We start from the raw sequence: 26,698 nt of genomic DNA on the forward strand, positions 1-26,698 counted from the left end.
AAGGAAACCTGTAAATACTCCAACTGTAACATATTGTACATTTAGTCAGTGGTCTGCAGTGAATGGCGGGGGGTGGGTGCTATTTTCCACCTGCAGGCTGGTTAGAGTTTGAAATCTGTACATTTAATCGTTCTGTGGTGTTGGGGACACATAGGAGTGGGGGACCCTGGGTGGGCCAGTCTGTTTATTACAGATGGTAACTAAATATATATTTATTTGAAATAATAAAACTAATCATCTTTAAGAAAAATACTGTTTAAACACTATGGGGGGTTAAATCTCTCAGATGTATATTTCTGATGTGGTTCATCCTGTAAGTTTTTTTTTTTTCTCTTCTAAATAAATTGATTGAGCTAATTAAACCGACAACGCATTGTGTGCTGATGCTGGTACATTCCTTATATTGTTGTTTTTATAACCTGCTGGAGGCAAGAAATTACTCACAGAACAAAGCTGGTACCCATTTTTCTGTTTGTTTTAATTGACAGCACCTCGCTGCACAGACTCATTCAACCAACAGCAATAAGGTACAGGACACATGTCAGCTGAAATAAACACCCATTCGCTCTTCCTTCTCCAGGGGGGCGGAGCCTTTCTTTACTCATCTGCTGAGCAGTGTCAATATGTAATATTGACTGAAAATAGATTCCCACATTTTTTAATATATACTGTGATCATTTTATCCACGTTATCATACATAAAACTTTACACATATTCACGTGTTCAGAATAATTTAATATTCATTAATCTTACATGTCGACTAATCTAAACAGTGGAAGCACAATTTCCCATAATGCACCACAAAGATATGTAACACACTTAAGATATGCCCATAAAGAACTATTTACTCTTAAATTGTAGTTAATCTGTAAATGATGTCGCTAAGATTGGTGGAGCTGGATGCTTGTGCAGGGGAGGGGGGGGGCGCTGTTTTTATTGACCTGTCACAGCTGTTTAAATGTGAGAAGGTTGCCATGCCCAACAATTAATACAAACAGGGTCAGAGTACAACAACCACAAAGACACAAGTCTACCTTGTCCTCAATGTCAACAGGACAAGGAATGTTTAACAAACAATTGCAATAATCTATGCATAGACACTTATTTATTTTTTTTTGTTTACCTGATAATGTCTTTCGACCCTTGATTCACTGAGAGACAAGAAAGAGACACTGGAACGCTTACAAGACGTCTGACTTGGAATGATTTTTTTTCCACCCTGGGATTCTGCCGAGAGGTGTGGTTACATGCCAGGCCAGCCCACCGGACACGGCGAGCCAAAGGTGCCCCAGGTTTCGGACGCCGTCTTCACGTCCTCGTAGACTGAACCTCTATGGTGTGTCTGGCGTGAAAGCGGTTAGCTCGACCGAAGCCTTCCCGCGGAGATATTGCACTTTCTACTTTGGCCCCGCCTTGCAAAGAAACGTCTCGCTAATGAAGGAGTGGAGCTCTTGACTGGGTGGGAGGACGTGAAGACTTACAGGGGACAGTCGAGGCGCAGGGGACTGTTTCACAGTGACCAGATGTACTCAGTCCGCCGTCACAGAAAAAAACGTAGGGGGCTAATCTTACAGGAGGCTCTCCAAGCCGTGCAGGACATCACAACATCACATGATGCTGGGGGGGGTGGTCATTTAGATGTTTCTTTTAGATGCTCTTCCTGTTTTCTCTTCATAAAATGTGGGAAATGTCTCCATGGTGAGTAGTGGGGATGTGGGGGGGGGGGGGTCCAGGCTTCTTGTCATTTTTTTGTTCGTTTGCTTGTTTTTTTTTTGTTTTTTTTTTTATAATCTTCAACACCAATAGGGGGAGGTAGTGAGAGGAACAGGGTTGGGGTGAGGCGGGATGCAGGAGAACGGCCGGAAATTATGATTAAGAGTCGAACGGAGGAAGGGGGCTCTCGGGCCGAGAGGGGCTGCCCTTACCCGGACGACTGTGAAAACAAAGCGGGGGGGGGGGAGAAGTAAAAATGAATGAAAAAACGTAGAAATGCAAGTGGAAACAGAAGAGACAGCCTGCAAGAAGGAGGCTGAGGGAGGCGTCACGAAGGACAGCAAGGCCACCGAGCAGAGCTAGTGTCCTTAATGTTTTACTTTATTGAAATATTACTCGGCACACTATCATGGTCCCTCATGTACAGATTATTGCTTACGGCTTTATTTTGCTTGGCAGGTTTTGTACAAACTTTATTGCTCGCGTCGTGTGGCTGCAAACGGCACATCCCTCAGCTGGACCCGAGGGGTCATCGGGCCAGGGTGTTAGGGGACGGGGGTATGGGGAGAAGGGTGGCAGTGAGTGTGAGAGATGCAGTTATCCTGATAATGCATCGGGATTCTGAAGTCAAGGGATGTGTTTCGAAAACACAAATGATGATCAAGGAGTACAGCATTGAGCGTAGGAGTAAACAACTCCAATAATAAATGTATGGAGCAGGAAAACAAAGAGGAAAATGAACAAGAAATGTGATGGGGGAGGTTGCATTACAGCACACCGCCAGTAGGGGGAGTGGTGTTCCCTCGCAGTACCAACAGCAGTCTGGGCACAGAACGTGATAGCCAGCTGTGACGCTCGTTGTCTCTCCAGAGTAATTGCGCATGCCCAGGAGGCATAACGTATCAGAGGGAGGTGTCCGAATGTCGCTCCGCTCCCAATCCATGGTGTGTGGGGCGGTTCAAGAAATCGCACAAGCTGAGTGGGTTTGGCCTGTAGGTGCAAACTGGGGGCTACGGTTTGTGGTGGACATGTGCATATACAGATGGACTGGTGGACGCACAAGTATTCCATGCTAAATGTAGCTAAGTGTATGTTTTTATTCAAGGGTGTTTCAGAAACACAAGACGAGCATCTCCATCTACGAAGAAAATAAAAACCCAAGCACCCTTACCGAAATAAGATACGACGAAAAGGACAATGCACAAGAAAGTGAAACTATTACTGTATTATTATGCTGTTCTTTATCGTTTTATTTTCCCTTTGCACTTTATTTGTGCAAAGTGTCTAGACATAGCTAATTTTCTTCTGTCTGTGTGTGTGTGTGTGTGTGTGTGTGTGTGTGTGTGTGTGTGTGTGTGTGTGTGCATGAGGAAATAGTGCATAGGGGAAAACAGGTGAACAGGTCTTAGAAGGACGGGGTCGTGTCCACGCTTTTTCAATCCCCAAGGAACCAGGGCTCAGAAGTCTAAGAGGGGGTTCTCTGTGGGTTTGTTGGGCCGGCGGCTGTGGGGGGAGGGGGGGGGTTTGGAGGAGGTTGGGGAGGGGGGGGGACAGACAGACAGAGAGAAGACATGACGCCGTCAGAAGGTATGATCTCAGAGTATTATGGTGCTACATCGAACAGTCACACTCTCTTTCTCTCTCACACACACACACACATACACACACACACAGCCATGCCCTGCTATGTGTGACAGTGTAGGGACGACGATGAAGACAGTATCGCTGACAGACGAGGACGTGACACAAAATTAAAGTCTTGTGAATTCAAAATTATGTTCTAGCAGACTTCACAAATGAATGAGATAATTAAGATTGTTGGATTCACAGAAGATTTCCGTAAGTTGGACTTTCACCTAACTGATTCTGTCACTCTGTTCTACATTTAGGTTTATGTCAAGGAGAAATTCTCCAGCAGCTTAAATAAAGGTGAGTGAACATCATGTGACTCATGGCTAATGCGTGTAAAAATGTGTTAAGCAATGTCTGTGTCATCAGTTTGTGTGGTAAAATACAAGTAACAGGAAGATGCCTCAGTCGATATTCATCCAATCTGATACTGTGTCACAGTGAGCCTGGATTTTATCCCACCAAGGCAGAGAATACCCCAGACAGGAGGCCAGTCTGTCAAAAGGACAGAAAACATGTCATCTAACATCCTAAAACTTTACTGTATATTTCCATTGAATGACTAATCAAAGCCAGCAATAACTTTATGCAATGAGGCCGAGAGCAAATATATAAACCAACAATGGCAGTGTTTACAAGCCTAAGGTATCCTGCTTACTAACTCTTTCAGGTGAACGTGGCCTGTCAGTCTTTCAGATTAACCCTTGATCATCAGCTCATGAGCTACAGAATAAGCCATTGGCTGTGTTACTGACAAAAAAGACAGTAACCTGGATTGGTTACTATGGGAAGTCCGACCAGCACGTACCACTTACATGGTGACGGTCAACACCCCTATCAACCCTGGACTCTGAGAACCTGGTATGTGTGGGGTCTGCCCTACACGTTCTCTGTTAGGCTCCGCCCACTGTACGGAAGATGCGAGGGTGGGGGCGCGTGTGCAGGCCCAGGGGCCGAGGTATGAGCAGCTGCCTCCTCGCCTGCTACCCACCAGTTGGGGTGGAGAGTGGAGGGTGAGGTAGGGGTGGGGGGGTGGAGGAAGATGGGGTCAGGTTACAGGGGGACTTTCTCAGGGGCGGAGTCTGACGGCATGAGTGGACGTGACTGACGGTCATGCAGCGAGGTGGCGAGCAACGTGGGAGACTCGTAACGAGGTTACCAGACGTACCCTTAGCGGTAGTCCTCACTGGTCACTGATTGTAATTCTGAAAGAATAACCATAATCAATGGAAAGGATTGGGAGGGCATGGGGGTGGGAGGGGGTGTGCATCATCACAAGTTAGGGGGAAGCAGACAGTAATGTGGCCTGAACGCTGCACTAACGCAGAGGTGGAAACTCAGCGGGGCCCCGCAAAGCGTCCATTTCCTGACCCAGTGCAGAGTTCAGTGGCGTGTTTCTCTGACGTTACGCAGCTCAGCCTCGATCCGGTACATGTCAGTCCAGCTCACAACCTCAGCAACAGGCTCTCTTTCTGTTTACCTGTAATCTCAGTCCTACAGTCTCACAATCTTCTTTTTATCCCTCTTTCCTCTCTCTCATTCTCTCTCTCTCTGAAGGCTTGAGCAGATGCGATAGACACACAAAGCACAGACAGTTGAAGGAGCAGGTAAAGGCTCAAAGGTGGTGGTTTTGGGGGAAGGGATGCAATATGGAATTAAGGTAGAGGCTTCTGGTGGGGGGAGGGTGTCACCCCCCCCCAGCATTTCCTGGTGTAATGTAATCTCCTGTCATGGTTTTCAAACAGCTCTGCCCGCTAATCTTCCACTGGTAACGTGTACGTGGAAAACGTGTGGCGCTCCTAACACCCTGCCAAATGGGGGCTTCCCACACTTATGGTACAGAGCTGGGGGAATTTCCCCTGAATCCCCTTAATCCCGCCCATCTGCTCCTACAGCTTTATGTTCAGTAGCAGCAGGCAGCAGAATTTTCTGAAGGTTATCAATCATCCTGCATGATTTCTGTGCAGGCAATTCAGAATACCGTGAATTTTTGGTTTAGCAAAGCAGCTGTCAAATGTTCCAAATTTCACCCCAGATATCATTTCGCCTAACAAGTGTAATAATAAATTCAGCGAAAGGCAGTGTGGAAGCCTGGGGTGGTCTGACAGGGCCTAGAGACTGAAATGTATGTGGGGGCCGACCAGCCGTGAAATCGTGGTTCGGGGTGTCCGTGATGTCACTGATGTGATGTCAAGAAAGGGCTTCCCTCAGAGAGGAAAGGGGACATCACTGGCAGTGAAGAGCGTTGTGGGGGAGGGAGAAGAGTGGCAGGGCAGAGAGGTGGATGGTGCCAGAAGTCTAGGGGTCACAGACATCTAAGAAGCCTCCAACTTTAAGGAGCTACACCTCTATCTCTCTTTCTACGCCTCCCCCAAATTCCCAGCTGTTGCGTCTGAGGTGAAATGGGCAGCGAACCTCCCAACCTGGTTCTTAATGGAGGAAAATGCTCCTCTGATTGGGCAGAGACTGCTGTCCAGAATCACCCCCCCCCCCCCCCACGCACCCCAGTTTTATTCATACCACCAGTTCGCTGACGTGACTTACCTGGGTACACCCGGGGGGGCGCGGTTGGGCCGGGAGGGCACCTGTGGGGGGGCCCCACTGAAGGGGTCCGGAGACGCCCCAGGTCGGGAGGGGAGAGGGGGACCTCCGGCAGCGGGGGGCCCAGGGGCCGAGCCACGGGAGCCGGGCCTGGAGGGAGGCCCTGGGGGCGCCCTACGCTGCGGGGTGGGGCTGGCTGCCGGCGATCTGGAGGAGGAGGGGAATGGGGGTAGAACAATCACTATAATAATTTAAAGCAGCGTTTCTCAAACCAGTTCTCAGGGACCCCTGAGCTGTCTGGCAGAGGGAGCAAAAACGTGGACCGTCGGGGGGTCCTCAAGGATCGCCAGGAAAAGAAAAGTCCAGATGATGTGACCTACACTGTTTTCTTACCCATTCTACTGGACATCTACTGAAGTAACTTGGGTTAGTGTACAAAGTAAGGTCCTCAAAACTTGCGTTATTTCTTAAGTCCACGTAACCAAGTTCCTAAGGCCTGGAAAGTTCTACGCATGCTGTCATGCTCTAGTGTGAGTAACTTGTCATTTCTATGTTTTATTCTTCATATGGGCCTGACCAGTTAGCACACACCCTCCCAGTGATACACTCCACCGTGTAGGCCTAGGCGTAGAGAGCTGTTTCTTTCTATTCCAGCAGAGGGAGCCACCTCACCAATGTTCCCAGTGCCCACTTCATCGCTGTTTTCATATAAACCATCACCATTCTGTTAATGTTATGCTGGGTTTTCAACCCCTCTCCCATTTTGTGTAACCCATCAAGTCGGGATATTTACTGTATGCCGCTCCCCCCCCCCCCCCGCCCAACCTCCAAACATGCCCCCTTGTGAGGTACCTGCGCCCGGACGGCCCCCCCGCAACTTGTAGCCAGGAGTCGTCGACAGGCGGGGGCAGGGCAGTGGAGATGGTGGAGGTGCTGATGTCGCCGATGATGCCTAGCGCCTCCCGCAGGGCGTGGTACATGCGCAGCATCTCGTCGCGGTGCTGGGCCTGCTCCGCCGACTCCTCCATCAGTGTGTTCTGGTCGCCACACGAGTAGAGGCACGCCAACAGCTCCGCGTTGATGAACTCCTTTGTCTGATCATTCATCGGGGTGGGGGGGGGGAATCACACAGTATAACCAGAGCTGGTTGTACTTAAAATACTTTACTAAAATACTTTACTAAAAAGAAAATCGAGGATCATTTCATTTCCTCCGCAGGGGCCCTGGGCAGCTGACTATTCTGCCTATAGCTAGAGCCAGACCTGGTTGTAACTTTCCAAGAAGTACAAGCAGTCGCACTCCAATCTAGGGAAAGTAAAACAAAGTAAATGTACCACAGAATCTTCGGGAAGCTCACGCAGTGAGTGGAACTGTTACAAAGTTACCCCAATGACCCCATGGATGATGACAGTATTTCTGCATGGTCTCAGTGCTTAATTACTTCATCTAAGAAATAATTTATGCATAAATGAGCTGTTTGTACAACACCCCATAGAGAGGGACACATCGCTGCCTTTGAAATCTGCTGGAAACCCGCTTGCTTTTCCCGGTTTTCCACCTGTCAGTCCAGTGCTTGTTGGTACCCTGTTCTCCAAACTCTGCAGGATCTGGACAGCTAAACGCGACGACCAGGAACCGCAGTGTTACAGGAAGGCTGGAGCTTGAAGGACGCCTTCCGTGCTGATGGGACACTCACATTGTTGATCATTAGGTGCATGATGGTCTTGGGCATGAGGTCTCGCACCGTCTTGTTCACTATGGCCATGTAGGAGTCCACCAGGTTCCGGATGGTCTCCACCTGGCGCTCCAGCTGCGGGTCCATGGAGTGCATGAAGCCGTCCGAGCCGCCATCCTCAGTGTCATTCTGCCAGGGCGGAAGTGAGGTTATGGGTAAGTTAGGAGGGCAGAGCCATATATGGAAAAGGGGTGGAGTCAAGGCAGTAGATGGGCCAAAAAAGTGCCATAAAAAGGGAAACAAGACAAGAGGGACAAAATGTAGAATTGGATGAAGAGGCAACAGACGATAGACTACTAACAGGAATGGGTGACGTGAACCTGCACTCATCAAAGTTTTACTTACTAAAAATGTTCTGAGGGCAGAATGAAAAATGGCTGGTTCAGAGAAATAACCAATAAGATCTTGGTCAGATGTCAGACCAACCAATCCGATGTCTTAGTCCCGCCTCCTCTAGGTCTCTGGTTGGTCTCTCTGAACCAATCATTTTTTGTTTTGCCCCAAGAGCAAGTAAAACTCCTACAAGCTGAACCTGCATTGCACGCCACATCACAACATCGGTGCAATAACAAACATTTAGTAATCAAAGGCTGGTGAAGTTGGTGTCAGCCAGGAACCAAACATCACTGCCTACAGTCAGGCTAAACTAACCGGCCAAAACCACAAGGTCACCTCTCAGTCCATTTTAGGGAGTAACTCACACGGAGGCTCCAAAATAAGTTGCAGCCAAACCCATTACCGCCTTTTCAGTAGAATCAGGCTAATCCTGGCAATTCCTTGGGTATGTATGTATTATTATTATTAATTATTATTAAGTCAGCACTGTCCTTTAGGGTCAAACCAATAGGGGGCGAAGTGATGAAAGGCAATACCATACCTTATCCTTTTCCTGTGGCAGCGTCCAGCGGAGACAAAGTGGAAAGAGATGTTAGAAATTGTAGTGATTGATTATATCTAATCAAAAGTATGAAAGGTGAAGCTGGTTTTAGTGTACTCAGAGGTGCCGTTTACAGAGCATGTCATGTGACATTACCACAATGCGTTCTGGGTAGACTCCGGCCCTCAGGAAAGATGCCTTCCAGCCATCCACCTCCTCCTGTGACTCGCTGGCCAATTCCAGCTGCCGGTAGTCCTTGTACACGTTCCTGTGGTGGGGGTGGGGGGGGGGGGCCTGTCATCTACTTCTCCAGCCCCATAATCTCACTCGATGACCCTCTCACCTTTTTAAAGTGAACCTCCCTATTTCCTTTACACCCAGAAAATAGTACTTAATCCACGATCAAATATTTTTAGGGGTTATCTAAAATAAATATACACTCAGAAGCCGCTTTATGGGCTATGCCTAGCCAGTAACAGGCAGAATCCGCTTTCATCTTCAGACTCACGTCAAGGGTAAATGCTTGATGGAGGCGGAAAAGCCTTTCTGCACACCACTGTGACACTGAGCTGTTATTTTTGAAATTGTGGCCTCTCTGTCAGCTTTAACGAGCCATTTTCCTCCGACCTCTCCCATTAACAAGGTGTCTGCAGCCACAGAACTGGATGTGTTTCGTTTTTCCAGACCTTTCTGTGTGTTTAGCCACACAGCGCCGGAACCTCTCGACCCCATCTGTCTGCTGCACGCATTCAGCTGCAGCTGCGTGACTGCCGGTCTGCGTTAATGCACAGGTGCAGATCATTTACTGACCGCTGAGTGTGTAAATACATAACAGTGCAGGATATTAAAGCTCTTGTGTGACATCAGTCAGCATCAGAAATGTTACCAGTTAATGAATGAAATGTTAAATTGCATGGCGAAAATGTAAACCACGTGTCCTGCGAGATGCGTGATGTGAGCTGGGTGTGCACAGCGGGGGAGGGGTGACAAGGCTGACCTCTGCTCCGTGTTGAACAGGGCGAAGACGTGCTTGCTGGACATGAACCCTTTCTCCACATCCCTCAGTTTCAGGTTGTCCACTTGCAGCATGTACTTCTTCTCCTTCTCCTGCAGGGGACGCACAAAGGAGGTCGGCGTTTGAGGGGGAGGAAAAAAGACGATTGGGGTGGGGGGGGGGGGGGGGTGCTGGTTTCAAGGCTGGCTTGGAGATGCAGAGAGCCTGGAATCCCGTTTTACAACAACCCACCACGTCGCCTGGAACTGATTAAAAGCTGCGTATCTAAAATAAAACTCCAGTGGGCGACTGGGGCGGCCACAGCCGGCTGGGCAGCCACACACACTACACCCCCCTGGCCCCCCCGGCGGGCCCACGCTTTGCTTACAAAACTCTTAAAAAAGGTTCTATGACTAGAGGCTTCCCTGGTAATCATGCGTCTGCATTAAGTTAAAAAAAAATCCTGAAAGACCACTTCCCATTTCATTCCTGGGATTGGGAGATCCTCACCACTGGTGCAAACTTTTCTCCACATATCCTATATGTATGAAAGCAACTTCCGACTGGGTATGAACCCACACCCTTCTGGTGTGTTACAAATCGCTGAATGACCATAAGGTCCCAGTGTTTCATGTTCTGTTGTGTTTGTGAGACTCCCCTGCGCAACAACGACAGAACCTTCCGGCAATGTTTATAAACTCCATGGCCGACCTGGTAATCCCCGGCTTCATCGGCTCACGGCCCAAAAGAGTCATCGCCCCATGTTTCCAGACCCGGTGAACTAAACAAGCAGTCTCAGTCGGTTTGGCACGATGACATCAGCGTCGATGTCGTCGGTGCCCTGACCGGCCCAGCCTGGCCCACCGTGGACCGCTCGCCAAGAGGGGCGTGGCTTTCTCATTGCTGCAGGCAGGATACAATGGTAAACGAGAGGCAGGGTAGGGCAGTGAAACAGAGCAGATGAATAGCAGGACGTCCGTAAAGGAGAAATCAGCACCGGTGAAAATGCGGCAACGTTCAGGAGCAAAGCTCAGGCTTCATTCATCTCGCTGAGAAGTGTCAGGAGGCAGGGAGGTCTGGGCCAGGGGGGGAGACCACCCAGCTGCTTGGGTCAGAGCAGCCAGGGTGCCCAGACTGCAGGGGGATGGGGGGGGGGGGGGGGCAGCAGACAGCATGTCAGGAGAATTGCATGCTGTCTACGAGTGAGAGAAGCTAGTGAAGCACTCCCTTTAGAATGGGAGGGGGAGATTATTACACCCCCAGCCCCACCCCCATGTGCGAGAGCCAGCCTGACCCCTGACCTCACAGGTGTTCAGGCGGGACGCTGGAACCCACCTCGACAGCCAAATGGGCCATGAGCCCAGGGTTACACCAGGGTTACTCATTTTTATTTTTTAACTGTCAAACAAGAGAATATGCGCTGTCCGGCAGTCGCACTCAACCAATCAGCTTTCAGGTCTCGTCCGATAAGGTAAATGACATTGGTGCCCTTGTTAAAGGAAAAAAAAAAAAGCATTTGCAAGCCCCCCCCCCCCAGCCAACCCCTCCTGCAAGATAGGTTACCATCCGCTCTTTTGTTTTTGTTATGGCTGATAGGGCCGGGGAAGCCAGAGGAAGCAATGATCTGAAGAATAAACAGAGTCCCGTGTCCTGCTCCGTCCGGGTTGTAGGAGCAGACACCGGCTCAGCGATACGCGCCGATAACATCATCAAATAAAAGCCGGCAGGGGCTCGACACGGCGAACGTGGGGGAGGGGCGTCCCTTTAAGAACCGCGCCGTCCCTTTAAGAGGTGCGCCGTCCCTTTAAGAGCCGACGACCCTAGAGCATCTATTGCGGAGGATTGACAGGCGCTGGCGCATGGAGGCCGCTTCAAAGGTGGCCGCGGCACGGGTCCACATCTGGGAGCAATAATGCCCCCCCCTGGCCCGTCATCACCACAAAGACCCTGCCTCAGGCTCAGGGCCAACAGCCATTTCAGGACCTGCTCCCCCACTGCACGTTCTGGCTCTCCTCATTATTCTTAAGAGAGCTCATATTTCTATGACTTTCTCTTTCTCTCCTCGAGTCGCCCGTAAATCCGTTGAGCGTGGGCCGTTTCGCTAGAGTTGGCTTCACCCTGCCAAGCACTTCCTGGTTAGCGCGACCCCCTCCGAGACGTTACCTCCACATAAACCCGACCGGTTTTTCCCGCCTGTGTTTTGGGAGCGCCCCATTTATGCCGCCGGGAAGACTCCCTGCGTCTGTGAAGCATTAGAAGAGCACTGCCTTAATCTGTCTGACGGACGCCGTTTGTGACTCTCCGCAAAATAAAGAAACATCTCTACAGTAGCCGCACATCGCTGGGATGCATATTTCACGTATAAGCTAGCCGATACATTTCTGAATTAAAAATTCAAAGATTTTCTTTATCTTTTTTAAAGGTTCTGTTTAAGGTGTGCTGCAGGGCCAGCCAAACGACAGCTCTAAAGAATATTCTAGGCAACGTTGGATGTTAGATGGGATTCTGGGTTTCTACCCTGATTGTAAAGCATTGAGTTCATTCTCATAAATTCCATAGGCACCAAATACTCAAGTATACATCTTTCCTTCAGAAATCCTCAGTGCCTTCCAGGAGAAAGGCAGACGGGGCTGGCAGTTATTTCGATGAGAAACATTTACAGCACCTCTGTACGGCCATATGAAAGACCAGCCCTTGGTACCGTGGTGATTAAGCTATTAAGTGATTAAGTGACTGTGTTGATCTCGCCATCAGGATGACGGCGGCCGTTTGTGGTCACAGCACCGGGCCGTCGTCCAGACGCCAGCAAATGTGCACCACGAGTAAAACGATGAAATCCACAGCACAAGCTGCATCTGAAAAGTGACGTCGTGAAAAAGGCAAAAAAAATAGACAAGCGAGAATATGATGCAGGAACTGAGATAGGGAGCTTAAAGAAAAGTGAATCATTAAAAACAAATTAATGGCGGCGATAAAATGCAGCACCCATGCAGCTGCTGAAGATGGCTTCTGAACGGGGGTCTCTTAAGATGCGACCTTCTCAGAACGCTCTGTCCCATTCTGCTGCAGGGGATCGCATGCCGACTGGGGAGTGTCGGAACCAAGGACCTAAAGCACAGGCAGAACTGCGTTCATGGATCCCACCGACAGTAAGGTTCAGGGTTTGCGGAGAACCCAGCGCACTGCTAAAGAGTCACTCTCATGGGAAAGACCAACAGCAGAGGACTGCAGGGGGGTGGAGATTCACAAGCTGACCATCCTGTTCCACCCATAAAAGCCTGTACACATTCCCAGACACCTCGAAATAGCACTCTGCTCGACCGACTGGCGGAGGTTATGAACGGAGCAGGCCTGCGCCCCAGAATGCCTCAGAAGTCTCCCAGGTCACGTGACCTCCATCAAACTGGCTGCTTGCGACTTCAGAACAGGTTCCACATACCTATGTCCTCTCAACAACATTTTTGCAGGTTTACTCACTATCGCAGCTGGGTATTCAGAGCAAGGACAAACTATATTTGTTTATAGGGAATCATTATAATTTCTTTATGGGGGTTAGCGTGTCACAGTACACAATGAAACAAATGCTTCCAAATCCTCTCTGTATCACCCTCAGCGATGGGTAGTTCAGGTCCAGAGAGCAGAAGTCCAAACCAAAATTCTGGTTCAATTAACCAGTTCAGCACTCATTATACTCAACTGGTTGGTTGAAACAAAATCTTGGTCTGGGCCTTTACTCTTTGGACCTGAATTCTTCATGCCCTATTTTCCTGGGATAGGCTCCAGGCTAACAGTAACGCTGTAGTAGATAAGTGGTATGGAAAATGGATGGATGGATGCAATCCACCAGATCAAAGGTGATTTATATATAAACATATTTAGCAGAATGAAGACCAGCTTTAGCTGTCCCTCTTGCCGAACCACTATTGGCTAATTCAAGCCATAGACTCAGATCATGTGATCATCCAGGAACGGCCCACGTGCCTCTGCTCATTGTCTGACTGCTGGCGCAGAAGCAAGGGACACCTGAAAACAAGAATGCCTTTTTTTTGGCTCATTGACACCATCCACTAGACAGGGGACTCGCTGTGGGCCCAGACTCCACCCGTCCCCCCAACCTCCATCTGTGTGGCATGGGCACGCCGGCGCCCCCCTCTGTTTGCTGAGGCTGGGATGGCATGTCTGGAATTGCAAAGCCCAGAGACCTCATTGCCGTAACAGCGACATCACCACATCACCCCCCTCTGTCTTTAGCATGGCCAGCTAATCCCAACCCCCCTGTTGGGAAAATGCACAGGTTTATAGGATGTGGGTTTGGAACCTGGTCTGACCAAGGCTGTCACGCTCGGAGAACCACAACAGCTGCAGTGTTTAGCACTTACAGTGCTGCCCCCAAAACAGCCATGTTGGGGTTCTGGCTTTGGGCTCATCTTGGTGCAGGTAGGGTTTCGGTGGGACCTACTGACATAACTATGTCTTAACATTGAAAAAACAAAAATACTGGTTAAAGGTCCCATATTATTCTGGCTGCAAATACCGTGGCTCTGAAGTGCTTAGAATCGCGTTCAAAGAAAGTGACAATTATCCATTCAAAACAATGGAAAAGAAGGAATCGTGGAAAAATGATGCAATGACGAAACCGCAGAGTTAAAAAACAGAATCGTGTCGTAAAGCTGCTGCGGGGATCAGGATCAACACACTGGAATGTGACACTGGAAAGAGGCTTGGCATTGATTGGTAGGATGTCACCCCCCCCCTCAACACCCCAACTCCAGGCTCCACCAGCAGCAGCCCATGTTCCTTCTGTGTCATTCTCGCTCTGTCTGGTTCCGGAAGAAGCACAGCAGGTTCAAGATTAATTACCAGGTCCGGTTTGGACCAGGGCCTCGTCGCCGATTCCATCTCTGCAGCCGTCCTATGGCTAGCGTTAGCTACCCGCTTAGAATGCCATCGTGCCCCTGCTTCAGGTTAGCATTAGTGTCCCACTTAACATGCTAACACGTTACGTGAGAATATCATTCTTTGTGCCCCTGCTTGATGTTAGCGTTAGCTTCCTACTTAGCATGCTAACACGCAGTGCTGCATTACGCAGGCAGTATTAGCATGCTTCACCACGGGGGCACAGGATGCATGCTACATTGTTGGCCTCTGGACTTGCACAGACCTTGGTCTGTGTACGTGAACCTGATGGTGGTCCAGTGGTAGCAGCAGCAGACTACTTTAAAACCTGACCCCCTGTACCTCTTCATCTTTAATCCTTGACCATAAATTTTTTTCCTTTTCGTGTCACTGATGTGACTCTTACTGCCAATTCAATTTGCCCAGCAGACAGACAGAGCCGGTTACACGCCGTCTTTAATCCAAGGGCATCAGGTTGATTATTTATTGATCCAGACGATCGGTGCCGTCTCCCATCTCCCACAACGTCTGCCTTGTTCTCCCGGTTCTGATTTTCCAGGACTGCCAGAAATCTCCCCCTTCCCCTTTGTGCTTGAGGCTCATCAGGCAGGATAAAGGAGCTTTTATTCGGGTCCCTCTCAGTCAAGGAGAGGAAATCGGTTTTTCGGAGGGAAAACACAGGAGTGAAAGTGGGGAGCCCACGGGGCCGCACATCTGGTGTTGCTACAGCCCGGCCTCCATGCCAGCGAACACCGACATTCCTCCGCTGGCTACAAAAAGTCACGGAGCTTCTTAACTCAGCCCACCCCCAACCCCCCCCCCCGACCCCAACTCCCACACACACACTTCTAGGCCCTACAAACACCCTGCAGCCCATAAGCAACCCCCGCCCCCCCCCCCATCCAACACACACACGCGCACTCACACACATTCAGAAACAAATACATCACACTTCCTGTTGACCTCTGACCTTCCACTTCCTGCTGCCTCCCTGAAAGCACGCGTGGGGGGGGAGCAAAAACCCAGATGGAAGAAGAAAAAAAAGACTCCACCTCCTCTCTCTCCCTCTCTCTTTCCCTCTCTGACAGAGCAAAGTTAGTTAGCGGAACTCTGCCACGTCAATCCGGCAAGTCCCCGCTCCGCAGTGGGCTGTGTGCTGCTCCGGTACCATCCGCCTCATCTCGCCGGCGCTCAGAAAGAACGCGCTTACCTACTCCGAAACCCATCCTGGAGATCCCTCACCTGATTTGAAGGTATGGTAATCTTGGGGTGAAGGTGGGGGGAGGAGGAGGAGGAGGGGGGCGACAAGGCTGCTTCATTCCTGCACCCCCTGTGATCGTCCCCAATTGGTTGGTATTCCACCTCTCCTGCCTCCTGCCACCAAACCTGCCCTCCGCCCCCGGGCCCCAGCCAGTCTACCTCCAGCTTTCGCAGGCATCCGGACGTGTGACAAGGGACCAGGAGACCCACAAGACAGGGGGGGTCCGGGGAGGAAACTAGCCGGCACCCCCCTTCCACTTCATGAAGGCGTCCCATGAAGGTGAGCTGTAGCATGGGGAAACCCTGGGCACACATCCCCACATGATGCTAAGGTGGGGGTCGTTAATGCCACCCATCCAGGGAGGGTATGGGAAGCGAGACGGTCAGCGGAGAAGCAGGAGCTCAGGTGGTCCATCCCACCCAGAGTGTCTGTTTGGTATCTCCCAGACTGTCACCGGGGGCAACGACAACCAGTGAGATGTAGACCGGCTGTCCCATCCAGCACGAGGCAGGGGGACCCCCCCCCCCCATTTAATTTTAGTTTCTGGCCAGTCCGTGGTGTGAGTACGTGTCTCCGCGCCGAACTCCGCAGTGTATGACTGATCTCCATCCTGATGGGAGAGTCTAACCCAAACTGCCTCAGGGCTTCTTACAGCCACTTTTATGCATTTTCCCCTGTTATTGTGGTAGAGATGCCTTCCAATGCTGGTATAATTATCTGCATCTGAGCATTTTTTTGATTCCAGAGTGGTGGGTTTGGGATATAGACCAGAATGTTCTAAGTGAGCCTGAAATGTCATTTATGAAGGGGGGGAGGTTACTGGGGGCCGGGGACAGCAGGCTGCCCTTGCAGTCAGCACTCCTCTGCCCATTGTCTGTCTTTTGTTCCTCCTATCCTCCTCCGAGCCTCTTTGTTCCAGCGGCCAGCTTCCCAGGGGCATATCATTATCCTCTGGAAGCCGAGGCGACTGCGGGTTTGAGCTGCCCCCCCCCCTCCCCCACCACCACCACCACCCCCGCCTGCCGCCAAAGCCAGCCGTGGCTGGGATGTGTTTTGCCGGCTCTGGAGCTCATTCCTGTGAGCTTTGAACAGAAGCAGATGTCACGCAGTGGTGAGGTGGCGGTGGGGTGGGGGGGGGGGGGGGTGGTCTGCGTGTGGGGTGGGGTGGGGGGGGTTTGGAGGGAGGAGCTTGCTGGTGAATGGCTTCATAACACGCAGGGCTGGTTCACCGGTGACGGGAAAGTTTTGTGCGTGTCCGGGGCACCTGTACCAGCCCGGGTTTCCCGCCTGGGTCTCCCGCCTGGGTCAGGCCTCCTACCGATCCACCATGCTGCTAACCAACCTGCTCCGCCTACCCAGTGTTCAGACTACCTGTTCAGGAAGTAGAGGTTGTACAGTAGTCTGCACATTGGTTAGGCTGTGTGGGAAAACCAGACGCAGAACCAACTGGGCCAAACCCTGTGCCGAAGACCAGCGAACCGGCTTAAACCGGCAACGGGGAAACGCCACCCTTAGCTGGACTCAGGTCCGTTCCAGGTCCTGCAGCCTGAGATCCAGGCTCTGTAAAACATACTCCAGTGAAGAAAGCCCCCCCATGTGAAATCAGTGCATGAAAGAGTTTCCAGGGCCTGTTTATTCAATTAACCAGAGGTATGTTTTTTTTGGCTGGGGGGTGGGGGTGGTCGTGTTGTATTTCAACAGTTTAAAATGTCATTCCATTAGGAGTTGTTCATGTTAGAAACGTTAACTTAGATCACACTGGTTAATGTAACCTGTTTGGGTTACACTCAACTAATGCCTGTATAATGTGTCTTTCTCATTGTTGAACTTGAAATAAAGTTGAAAATAAACAAAACGAAGAAAAAGTCTCAGAGGAGTTTTTTCAGACTCTAGGAATCTGAATCCAGTCATCAGTAGAGAGACAACTATGGGATTTGGACCAAGTAGGTAAGGGGGGGGGGGGGGGGTGTCCATCTGTGTTCTGAGAGACGGTGGCATGTGGGGGTTTGGTCGTCTGCTGTTTTATGGACCATCGTCTGTGCTGCTGTGTGGCATTAACCCAAAACCCAATCCAGTGCATCACAAACTGAACCATCAGCCAGCAGAACCGTCCGAGAGATTTAACCCCCGCCCCCCCCCCCCCCCCCACCATGGCTCCCTCTGGCCTTCGAACCCGGGTCCAGCTTCTCTCTACCCTGTGTTCTGGTCTTTTACTGCTGATTTGTTGCGGCCGCATGCCAATCAGAGGCTGTGGTCCTTCATCTCCCCCACATCACACACACACTGATGCTTAGTGCAGAGTCGTTTTAAACCGGGGGGGGCGGCGAGGAAAGAAAGAAAATGGCAGCGTTTCCACATGTGAGAAAGTATTCGCACGATAAGAGAGGCGAGCCGGCGAATTTCCCTCCGCCAGGACGGCAGAAACCGCAGCCGTTAGTCCGGCGGAGCTACGAGACCGAACACGGGAACAAGCGTGTGCACACGCGTGACTGCATATGCAGAGGCACGCACCTACACGCATGGGTCCACAAACACATGCACGCACACTTAATTACTCAGCCCACAGCCCTGGTGCATTCTGGTGCCAGCCCCATTGACGGGCTCAGTCACCAACACGCAGATGATGCAGGTTCCCCCAGTCACTGGCTACAGGTGATCTCATTTATATGTTTATATGCCCCCCCACCCCCACCCCAGCATTATTTGCCCCCCTCATCCAACCCCTGACATCCAATCCACGTTCATACTCTGCTCCTTATCCTCTGTTCTTACAGGCATTAAAGGGGTTCCGGCATATCTGAGCCCCTCTAAGCATTAACAGCCATGTCACAGCGCCCCCCTCTGGTGGCACTAACACGCACTGAGGTGTCCCTCTTACAATATTTGGACATTATTGCTGTTGTCAAAGCACCACAGGAGATAAGCCCTTCTCAGCCCACGCGTCTGCGTCCAACGCCAATCCAGTGACATGCCCCGGTGTGGGCATTGAGACAGGCCAGGCGGAAGGGGGCTCAAAGGAATAACCCTAACCTTTTATCCTGGGGGGGGGTGCAGGAGGGAGGCCCCCAGGGGCATTCAGAAGGAATACAGATGGGGAAAGCTGGTCTGTGTCGTAGGAGACCAACAGGGCTGTGTGTGTGTGTGTGTGTGTGTCTGCATCTGTGTGTGTGTCTGCGTCTGTGTGTGTGTGTGTGTGTGTGTCTGCGTCTGTGTGTGTGTGTCTGCGTCTGTGTGTCTGTGTGTGTGTGTCTGCGTCTGTGTGTGTGTGTGCGTGTCTGTGTGTGTGTCTGCGTCTGTGTGTCTGTGTGTGTCTGCGTCTGTGTGTGTCTGCATATGTGTGTGTATGTGTGTGTGTGTGTGTCTGTGTGTGTGAGCCCGTGTCTACCTGCCGAGGAGGACAGTGTGGTTGGTCAGAAGGGTAGCGGGGCGGGGGGTGGGGGGGAAAGACCACAGGACTGGGCCACTCTGTCTGTTTCACCCTCTTTATGAGACTCTGGGGAAAACACAGCTGCCGTCTCACAGATCTGACATATCTGCTAATGAAAAACAGGACCCCCCCAGCTGCCTCCCCCCTCGGCCAGGCCACCCTTCCGCCACAGCTCAGCTAACTAAAAGTTATTATTATTTGTGGGGAGCGCAGTGTTGAGTCAGGTCCATGCCTGAACACCGGCCCTCCCAGAGTGGGTAACGAGCCACAAGGCCGGGGTTATCAACACATCCCCAGACGTCCACGCGCCCCCTCACCCCACCCAGTGGAGAGAGTCTCAGCCTTTATGGGAACACTAGCCTGCGTAACTGCTTCGGTTACGCTTCTGCGAGGCAAGCAGAGTGCCCGCGCCATGTGTATCTGTGTGTTTAGCTGCATGGTGTGAGTGTCTGACTGGGCTTGTGTGTGTGACCAAGAGAGTTTGATACTGGGGGAGGGGGGGGGGAGAGACACAACCCTGTCATATAAATGCAATGTTTCTTTGTGAGTATGTGGTGTGAGTAGGTCTACATTTGAGGGTGTGTTTGGGTGAGTCTGATTGAGGTTATGTTTGAGCATTGACTGCATGTATTGGATTGTGTGTGTGTGTGTGTGTGTGTGTGTGTGTGCGTGCGTGCGTGCGTGGTGTGTGTGTGTGTGTGTGCGTGCGTGTGTGTGTGTGTGTGTGTGTAGTGCGAACAAGCAGGGGAGGTGATATTCCGGAAGGTTCTGTCACAAAGCAGTACTCGGTCATGTCTGTGGTATCCATTGGCTGGCCACACCCACTGGAACACAGTGCCGCGCAGTGCCTACATGTGCAGTGCCTACAGTGCCTACATGCTTTACACAGAATCTGATGAAAGAATGGTGCCAGTACCGGGGACACTCTTCCACCGGGGACACTCTTGAAGCGGGATTCGGGGAACGGCAGAGCCCGCCGCCTCGGACAAAAGCTGTGGAAGCGATCCGCCTCCTCTGCGTGACAACAGTGGCCTAACTGGCAGTGTTGGTTTTGGGGCCCCAATCTCTGGGGAACCACAATCCCGATTTGGAGTTTAAATAAATACATGCAGAGGCTGGACGCGTTGGGGAGTGTGTGTGTGTGTGTGTGTGTGTGTGTGTGTGTGTGGTGTGGGTTTGCATAGATCACATTGGAGGACCAAATTGTCCCCATAGTGTAGTAAAACCTGAAATTTACCTACTTTTGGGGACATCTTTTGAGGCCCCCATTTGGATAGTTTTATAAAAATAAGTGAAGGAAATCAAAAAAGTAAAAGTGCCAACAGTCTTGTATTTTGTTTGGTTACTTATGGCTATGGTTAGGGCTGGGTGGGGGTTGAGGGTGTCGTGACTGGGATTAGGGTTTTTCCCATAGAAATGAATGGACGGTCCCCACTTAGATATGTCTTTATAAAAATCTGTGACTGCAATCAAAAAACTAAAAATGCCAAAAGTCTTGTATTATCTTTGGTTACTTATGGTTACAGTTAGGGCTGGGTGGGGGTTAAGGTTGGGATTAGAGTTTTTCCCACAGAAATGAATGGACGGTTCCCACAAAGATATGAGTACAGGTCTGTGCCTGTGTGTGTAACAGAGGTGGGGAGGGGGTCCTATGGCAGGTCCTGCTGTCAGAGTGTGTTAGTCATTTAGGTGGAGGTCGGGGTGAAGGGAGAGGTGGGGGGGTTAGACCCAGACTTTTGTTCCCCAGAAGATGAAAGAGGCCCCTCACCCCCCCTTCCCCTCCACGTGGTGTTCATTACGGAACCCCCTGTCCACAAGGAAGGGGCACCCCTCACCCTGCCACCACAACCCCCCAGCCAGCCAGTCTTTTATAAGAAGCAGCCCAGGATTCCAAGCGAGCACATATGTGGAGGGTGGGGGCACCCACATCCCAACCAACCCCCCCCCAGTGTCCTTCAGCACCCAACGAGGTCCTCACACATTCTTTACCCATCTGCCCCCCCCCCCCCCCCAAAGTAGAGGTAAATGGGTAAAATGAGACAGTAGCTGGATGCCGACCCAAATGTTTCACCAAAGATGATTGAAATTCTCACAACACCACAAATATGGAAATGTTCGGGGGGGGGGGGGTGGGGGGGAGGGTTTCAGGTCATGCTCTGGAAACTCAAGGATTTCGGGACGTGAAAATCGTTTACCGAAGTCTTCTGAGGCAATAATAAAGGCTGGCAGAAATGAAGACAAAGGCGAGGGGGGGTATCTCAGACGTTTTACAGAGGAACAGTAAAGTAATACCAGACAGCAGAGACACTCCACTGAAATGAATTGCATAACCATGACGCACATTCAGGCACCGATAAGTGCTTAAAACCACTAACCAAAGCCAATCGGTTGGGCATACTGGTAACCAGCATGATATGTCATGTGTAGTCCGAGTAAATTGTCCCTAAACCTTAGAAGTAAAGGTCAGTACTGTATATGCAGTTCCAAAGTCAGGAATTGCATCCATCTATACACACTCATCCTATACAGGGCATACAAACCATTCACACACACATTCACACCTATGGACAATCTGGCATGTTTTCAAACTGTCGGAGGAAACTGAAGGACACAGAGGGATCCCGATGACTACAAAGCGAGAGCATGCAAACTCCACTACGTAGTGCCTGGTAAGAGGTGCTTACCACTATGCTTACCACTAACCAGCATACCACCCTATTGAAACAGACAACTGCATATCTATAAGCTCTTAAAATGTGGATTTGAGTACCATGCTGTAGCTGCAGTGATTGCTGAAGATGCTCACCTCGTCATCTTTGTACCAGGAGAGAGACTCGGCAGTCAGGACGAACCAGTACTCCTTGGACCCCCCTTTCATGATGCCAATGTTGTTGATGGTTAGCCAGCCCTTCCGGATCACCTGGTAGGGACAGAGGGAGGGGACACGGGCCATCAGGCCAAAGCCGACGGCAACAGCTCCATCCTTAAGTCTGGTGAGAAACCATTGACCTGGCAAGGTTGCGGTTGCTAAGTTACGGAAGCCAAACAGCGTGATGTTAGATCTGAAGCAAATGAGCCCAGGTCTATTAAAATTTACCAGGCCTGTACCACAGGGACACCATGAGGCCCAGACACCAGCTCAGCGCTGAAGTACGCTACACACTCCACATATTGAAACCATATTTCGTTATATTTGTGTGCCGAATATGACTCAGAAGTGCCCCTAGTGGATGACAAAAATATGCACACAACAAACTGGTACTGGCTTAGACATAGACGCTGTTGGTCAAGTTTCTCTCTCTGCCAGTCTGCAGAAATAGTTTCCATTAATTATGTCTGCACATGTCAAAGGGGCTGATCCACACTTCTCCTAAAACAGAGCATTGCAGCCATGAATGGGTCTTGCGTTGTGAGATATCGCTGAACAGAAGTCAAGAGTGAACCACGGAGAGAAGCCCAGCTGGTGAGAAAAAGCAGCAGCAGGCAGATATATGGCTGGCAAAGCTCAGTGGCACCCCCTGGCTCTGTGGGGCACCCTTCTTAGGTAAAGCCCCTCCCAAGCCCTCCACACAGACTGGAAATTAAAAAGTAATAAAAATTATTCTTGGCTAGATTAAAAGGTGTGGTCGAAAACCTCCCATTATAAAAGCAAAAGGCAAATACTTCCAAGGCCGCTCACAGTTCTTGTCAGGTGCCAGATCTTCCAGAAATTTTTGGACCATATCTGGACACGTCATGATTTTGCTCTTAATTATGCATCCATCTTCCATGAACAGGGTCCTACTGTGGCACGGCACAGTCAAGAAAGTAAAGTAAGTTACTTCAACTGTATTGAACTTCTGTTCAGTGTTATTCCTTCTACAGTGATGATTCTGAGACTATTCAGACAGACATGGAATCGCAGAGATATTCTCATGCATGTCTGATGGACAGTCACTCAGGGCCGAAAATGAAATTTAAAAAAATATTTAACGCGAGTGAAGCGGTCTGCATCTGGGAATCGATGATTGTAGGGGTCAGAAGAGCCATTGTCCTATGAGAGGGAGGGCCAAACGGCAACAGATGGAGCACACGAACGAGACAGAAAATTGGGAAAACAGATGGATTCAGGATTGCCTCCAAGCTTATAAATCATTACTTTTAGGGCTGTTGTTAGATCACGGCATACGCGTTTTGTTGCTTTTACTGAGTCCTGGCAAGAAGCTGGAGAAGGAACGATTCCCCTGTGTGAGGAGATACATTCACAAAGCACTGCAAGCCTTTAAATCGGTCATCTGCACATCGATATTATACTATGGGGTTGGCTTGGAAGTAGGAGACCTTTACTTGTTTCTCTACTCTGAATGTGTTTATTAAACTACGAAACGACGGTCATTTTGAATTCAGAATTCTAAATTTCCACCATACGTGTGCTTAAACATATCGCAAAAAGAGAGAATTACCAGAGCACAGATACATTACCCTCACACAAAGATTGTACATTTATACCTATCTAACTGTAAACATACCTGTAAGACCCCACCTGTATGAAGATAAATGTCCACAGTGTCATTGAATGGCTTATTAGTCATTTAATTCATTATAGTCTGTCACAGAGGCATAATGTCTGACTGGATCCTTTCCAGCACAGTTTAAGCTGATCTTTGGCTGAAAGAGGAGCAGTCACAGGACGGCCATGCTAATGAGACCTGTCTCACGCACAAACGCACACACACGCTCATACGCGTGCGCCAGCCTGCACAAACACGAACATGGAGGAATTCGGTCCACTCACCATGATCTCATCCTGAGGTTTAATTACCATGGCGATGGGGAGAACAAAATACGAAAAAAAAAGACAGTCAGGTTCATAAGCAAGCCGCGCGGAAGTCCAAACCGCCGTACCGATTTGCCAGGACCAGGCCACGCAGAACCTGCAGTGTCTTTAATGGATGCATTAAACACAAATTAGCACGTGGAAGTGTTTACGCTGATGGTGAAAGTGAAAGGCTGCACTGAGAGGTTTCCCAGACATGGTCCTGGCAAGTGGCAACACTGCCCATAGCATCTCCTGTCCCGAATGACATTTTAATCATTAATTAATTAGAACAATTCATCAAATTAATTGAGTGAATATGAATAATATTAGTAGACAGTGTGGATGAATTACATCTGAAGTGCAAAGGGTGGCTTTATTATTTTTTTTTAAATAATTTTAGCTGCTTAAAATGAGTGATTAATGGCTCTCGTTCAGCTCACCCCCAGCCTGATGGTCTCCATGGAAACACACACCTGATTCCCGGCTGCCTTCTTCTTGCTCATCTGGCTGCTCCTCTGCTGGGCGCTGTAGAGAGACCCCAAACGATAACCCCCATCGTTCCTCCACAAAGGGGCCCCCACCTGATCCGCGGTACAAGAACCATCCCCCCCACACCCCCTGCTGCACAGATGATACTGGTGCTTCTCTACAAGCTTCCATACCGATGCTAAAACAGCTCAGACGTCATTTTAAAGATATTTACAGCCACTGGGCTGCAGTCATTTTATCGGCTATCAGCTATCGGCTATTCTACTTTCATGGTGAGGCTACAAATAAATAGGCCTTTTTTAAGGAAACATCACATTGTAGGGCTTATATATCAAAAGTGAAAGTTTAAATATGTTTAAAATCTGTGGATGAGAAAAACAGGCATTTAAATGTATCCAGAGATAGCCAAGCAGAAATTGCCAGCAGAAATACTATGAAGCAGAATATCTTCTCTTAAATCAAAGTCGATTAATTTTCATTATCCATGTTCGCTGCCTATATAATTAAGCCTGATGTGAGTGAAAGGGGCGGTGCTTGTGTTACCGAGGGCGGGGCTACCTACTTGGCAAATCCAATGAAGTCCTCATGGTTTGTGTTCATGTAGGCCAGCTCAATATCAATCAACAGCATCACCTAGCAATGGCAACATCCAATCACTCTCACTTCCACGCAGGCACGCAGCCTCATAGTAAGATTACCGCCGTGGAACACGGTCGCCATCAGCCACGGGCCCCACCTGCTCCTTGGTGCGACTCTCGCGGTCGCGGATGTGCTGCGTTACAATCCTCTCCATTTCCTCCCTCAACAGGGGGTACTGGGCCAGCTTTTAGGGGCAAGGGGGAGGGCAGAGAGCAGAAGCTGGGGTGGGTCACAGTCACCAGCACCACACACACACACACAAATTCATAGATATACGAAACACCAAGAAATACTAAAAACAGACAGCATGTGTGTCATATCAGACTGAGGTGGTGAAGAGGGTGGGGGGAAAGTTACAAAGGATTAAAAATCCAGAAAAATTATTATTATTATTATTATTATTATTATTATTATTATCAAACACTATGGTTAAAGCACATTCAGAATTTCCCCCGAGCTGATCATGAGCCCAAATTAAAAAGCTCGTCCAATAAAAAGCCAAGGCAGAGTGACATCATAAGTGATGTCAGGGCAGGACTCCACCCTTTTAAAAGGGCCAACCGGCCAACTCTAGTGCAAAGACAGCAATATCACCGTACTGTATGGCCAGCAGGGGGCCATTTCCCTGGGAGGCGAATCCTTGTGAAACGACCCCTCCCCCCTCCACCACCCCCTATGCACAAGAAAACAAATATCGGTCCAGTGCACGGCACATTTCCACGTAGAGCAGTGGGGGGGGGGGGGGGGGGGGGGGGCACTTTAGATGCTGGGGAGCATGCGGATTTCAAAGCTGTGGTGTATCTCATCACGATTACTAGAAATTTTGAACAAAAAAAAACAAAAAGCATATGGTACGACAGAATAGCTCAGGAATCTGTCATCGTTAAAGAAGTAAAACTAGTAAAGACTGGTTAGTGTAATTAGTAACTGTAATTAGTGACTGTTTTTGTTCTCTATTAGGAGGTTGCTTAGGTTTTACAAGTAAGATTATCATAAGAAGACATGAAAGCCAAAGGTTTCCCTTCTGTTCGTCCCTCAAGAAGAGAAACTGGTCAACGAAGATGCACCACAGCTACTGGCTAAGAAAATGTTGCAAAAGAAAAATTGAAGCCACACAACAACAGAGGAGAGTCATGGCACGTTCCGGGAACAAGCAGTAACGATGTGAGCGAACCAGAGTAACATGAGTGGCCAGGTTTAGTTTGGAGAGTCAGTCAGCCAGACAAGCAGACAGACAAGAATTCGGACGTCAGGGTTAAGGTTGGGGTCGGGTACGGTTGGAGGTTGGGGTTGGGGTTAGGGCACGGGATGCTATGGGGGGGTAGAGGGGGACTCTACAGAGTAACAGAGGACAGGGACAAAGGTGGCCTGAGGGGCGAAGGGCTTCAGAATTCCTGACCAAATGTCCTTCTGTGGATTTTTGCTTGAAACTGTAAGCGTCTCTCTCCGTGGCGACGGAAAACAACACCGGGGTTTTCTCGCACGTACCCTCGTGAACCCGGAGGACAAAGGCTTTTGTTTTGGTTCTGTGATTACAGGGATGAAGGCCAAGCTTATGGTTATGCTCACAGGGATTTGTTTAATGATGGTCTGCTTCCGATCGCTGAGGAGGGATGATTCAGATAGAAGTTCCACCATTATAACATTACATTATAATACCAGTACCAGTGTTTCATCCCAAGATCTGCTAACCATTCCT

General features: G+C 49.8%; 1 protein-coding gene across 2 annotated transcripts in view; it reads right to left on the reverse strand.

Annotated features, from left to right (window-relative positions):
- Positions 1 to 457: 457 nt before the first annotated feature.
- dnm1a (dynamin 1a) overlaps positions 458 to 26,698 on the reverse strand; it is a 56,272-nt gene continuing 30,031 nt past the window's right edge. The window contains exons 11-22 of one of the 2 annotated variants that reach the window (XM_049019116.1): positions 25,097 to 25,183; positions 24,923 to 24,993; positions 24,345 to 24,396; positions 23,848 to 23,859; positions 21,880 to 21,993; positions 9,493 to 9,602; positions 8,655 to 8,763; positions 8,358 to 8,378; positions 7,580 to 7,747; positions 6,736 to 6,977; positions 5,887 to 6,090; positions 458 to 1,933 (exon numbers count right to left, since the gene is read on the reverse strand). In XM_049019116.1, the coding sequence (XP_048875073.1) occupies positions 1,873 to 1,933; positions 5,887 to 6,090; positions 6,736 to 6,977; positions 7,580 to 7,747; positions 8,358 to 8,378; positions 8,655 to 8,763; positions 9,493 to 9,602; positions 21,880 to 21,993; positions 23,848 to 23,859; positions 24,345 to 24,396; positions 24,923 to 24,993; positions 25,097 to 25,183 (1,251 nt within the window). In that variant the 3' untranslated portion in view covers positions 458 to 1,872. Of the gene's footprint in view, positions 1,934 to 5,886; positions 6,091 to 6,735; positions 6,978 to 7,579; positions 7,748 to 8,357; positions 8,379 to 8,495; positions 8,508 to 8,651; positions 8,764 to 9,492; positions 9,603 to 21,879; positions 21,994 to 23,847; positions 23,860 to 24,344; positions 24,397 to 24,922; positions 24,994 to 25,096; positions 25,184 to 26,698 lie in introns of both variants that reach the window. The other variant, XM_049019115.1, reaches the window with a different exon arrangement.

This window comes from Brienomyrus brachyistius, chromosome 7 (assembly GCF_023856365.1).
Source record: "Brienomyrus brachyistius isolate T26 chromosome 7, BBRACH_0.4, whole genome shotgun sequence".
In the NCBI taxonomy this organism is placed as follows: Eukaryota; Metazoa; Chordata; class Actinopteri; order Osteoglossiformes; family Mormyridae; genus Brienomyrus; species Brienomyrus brachyistius.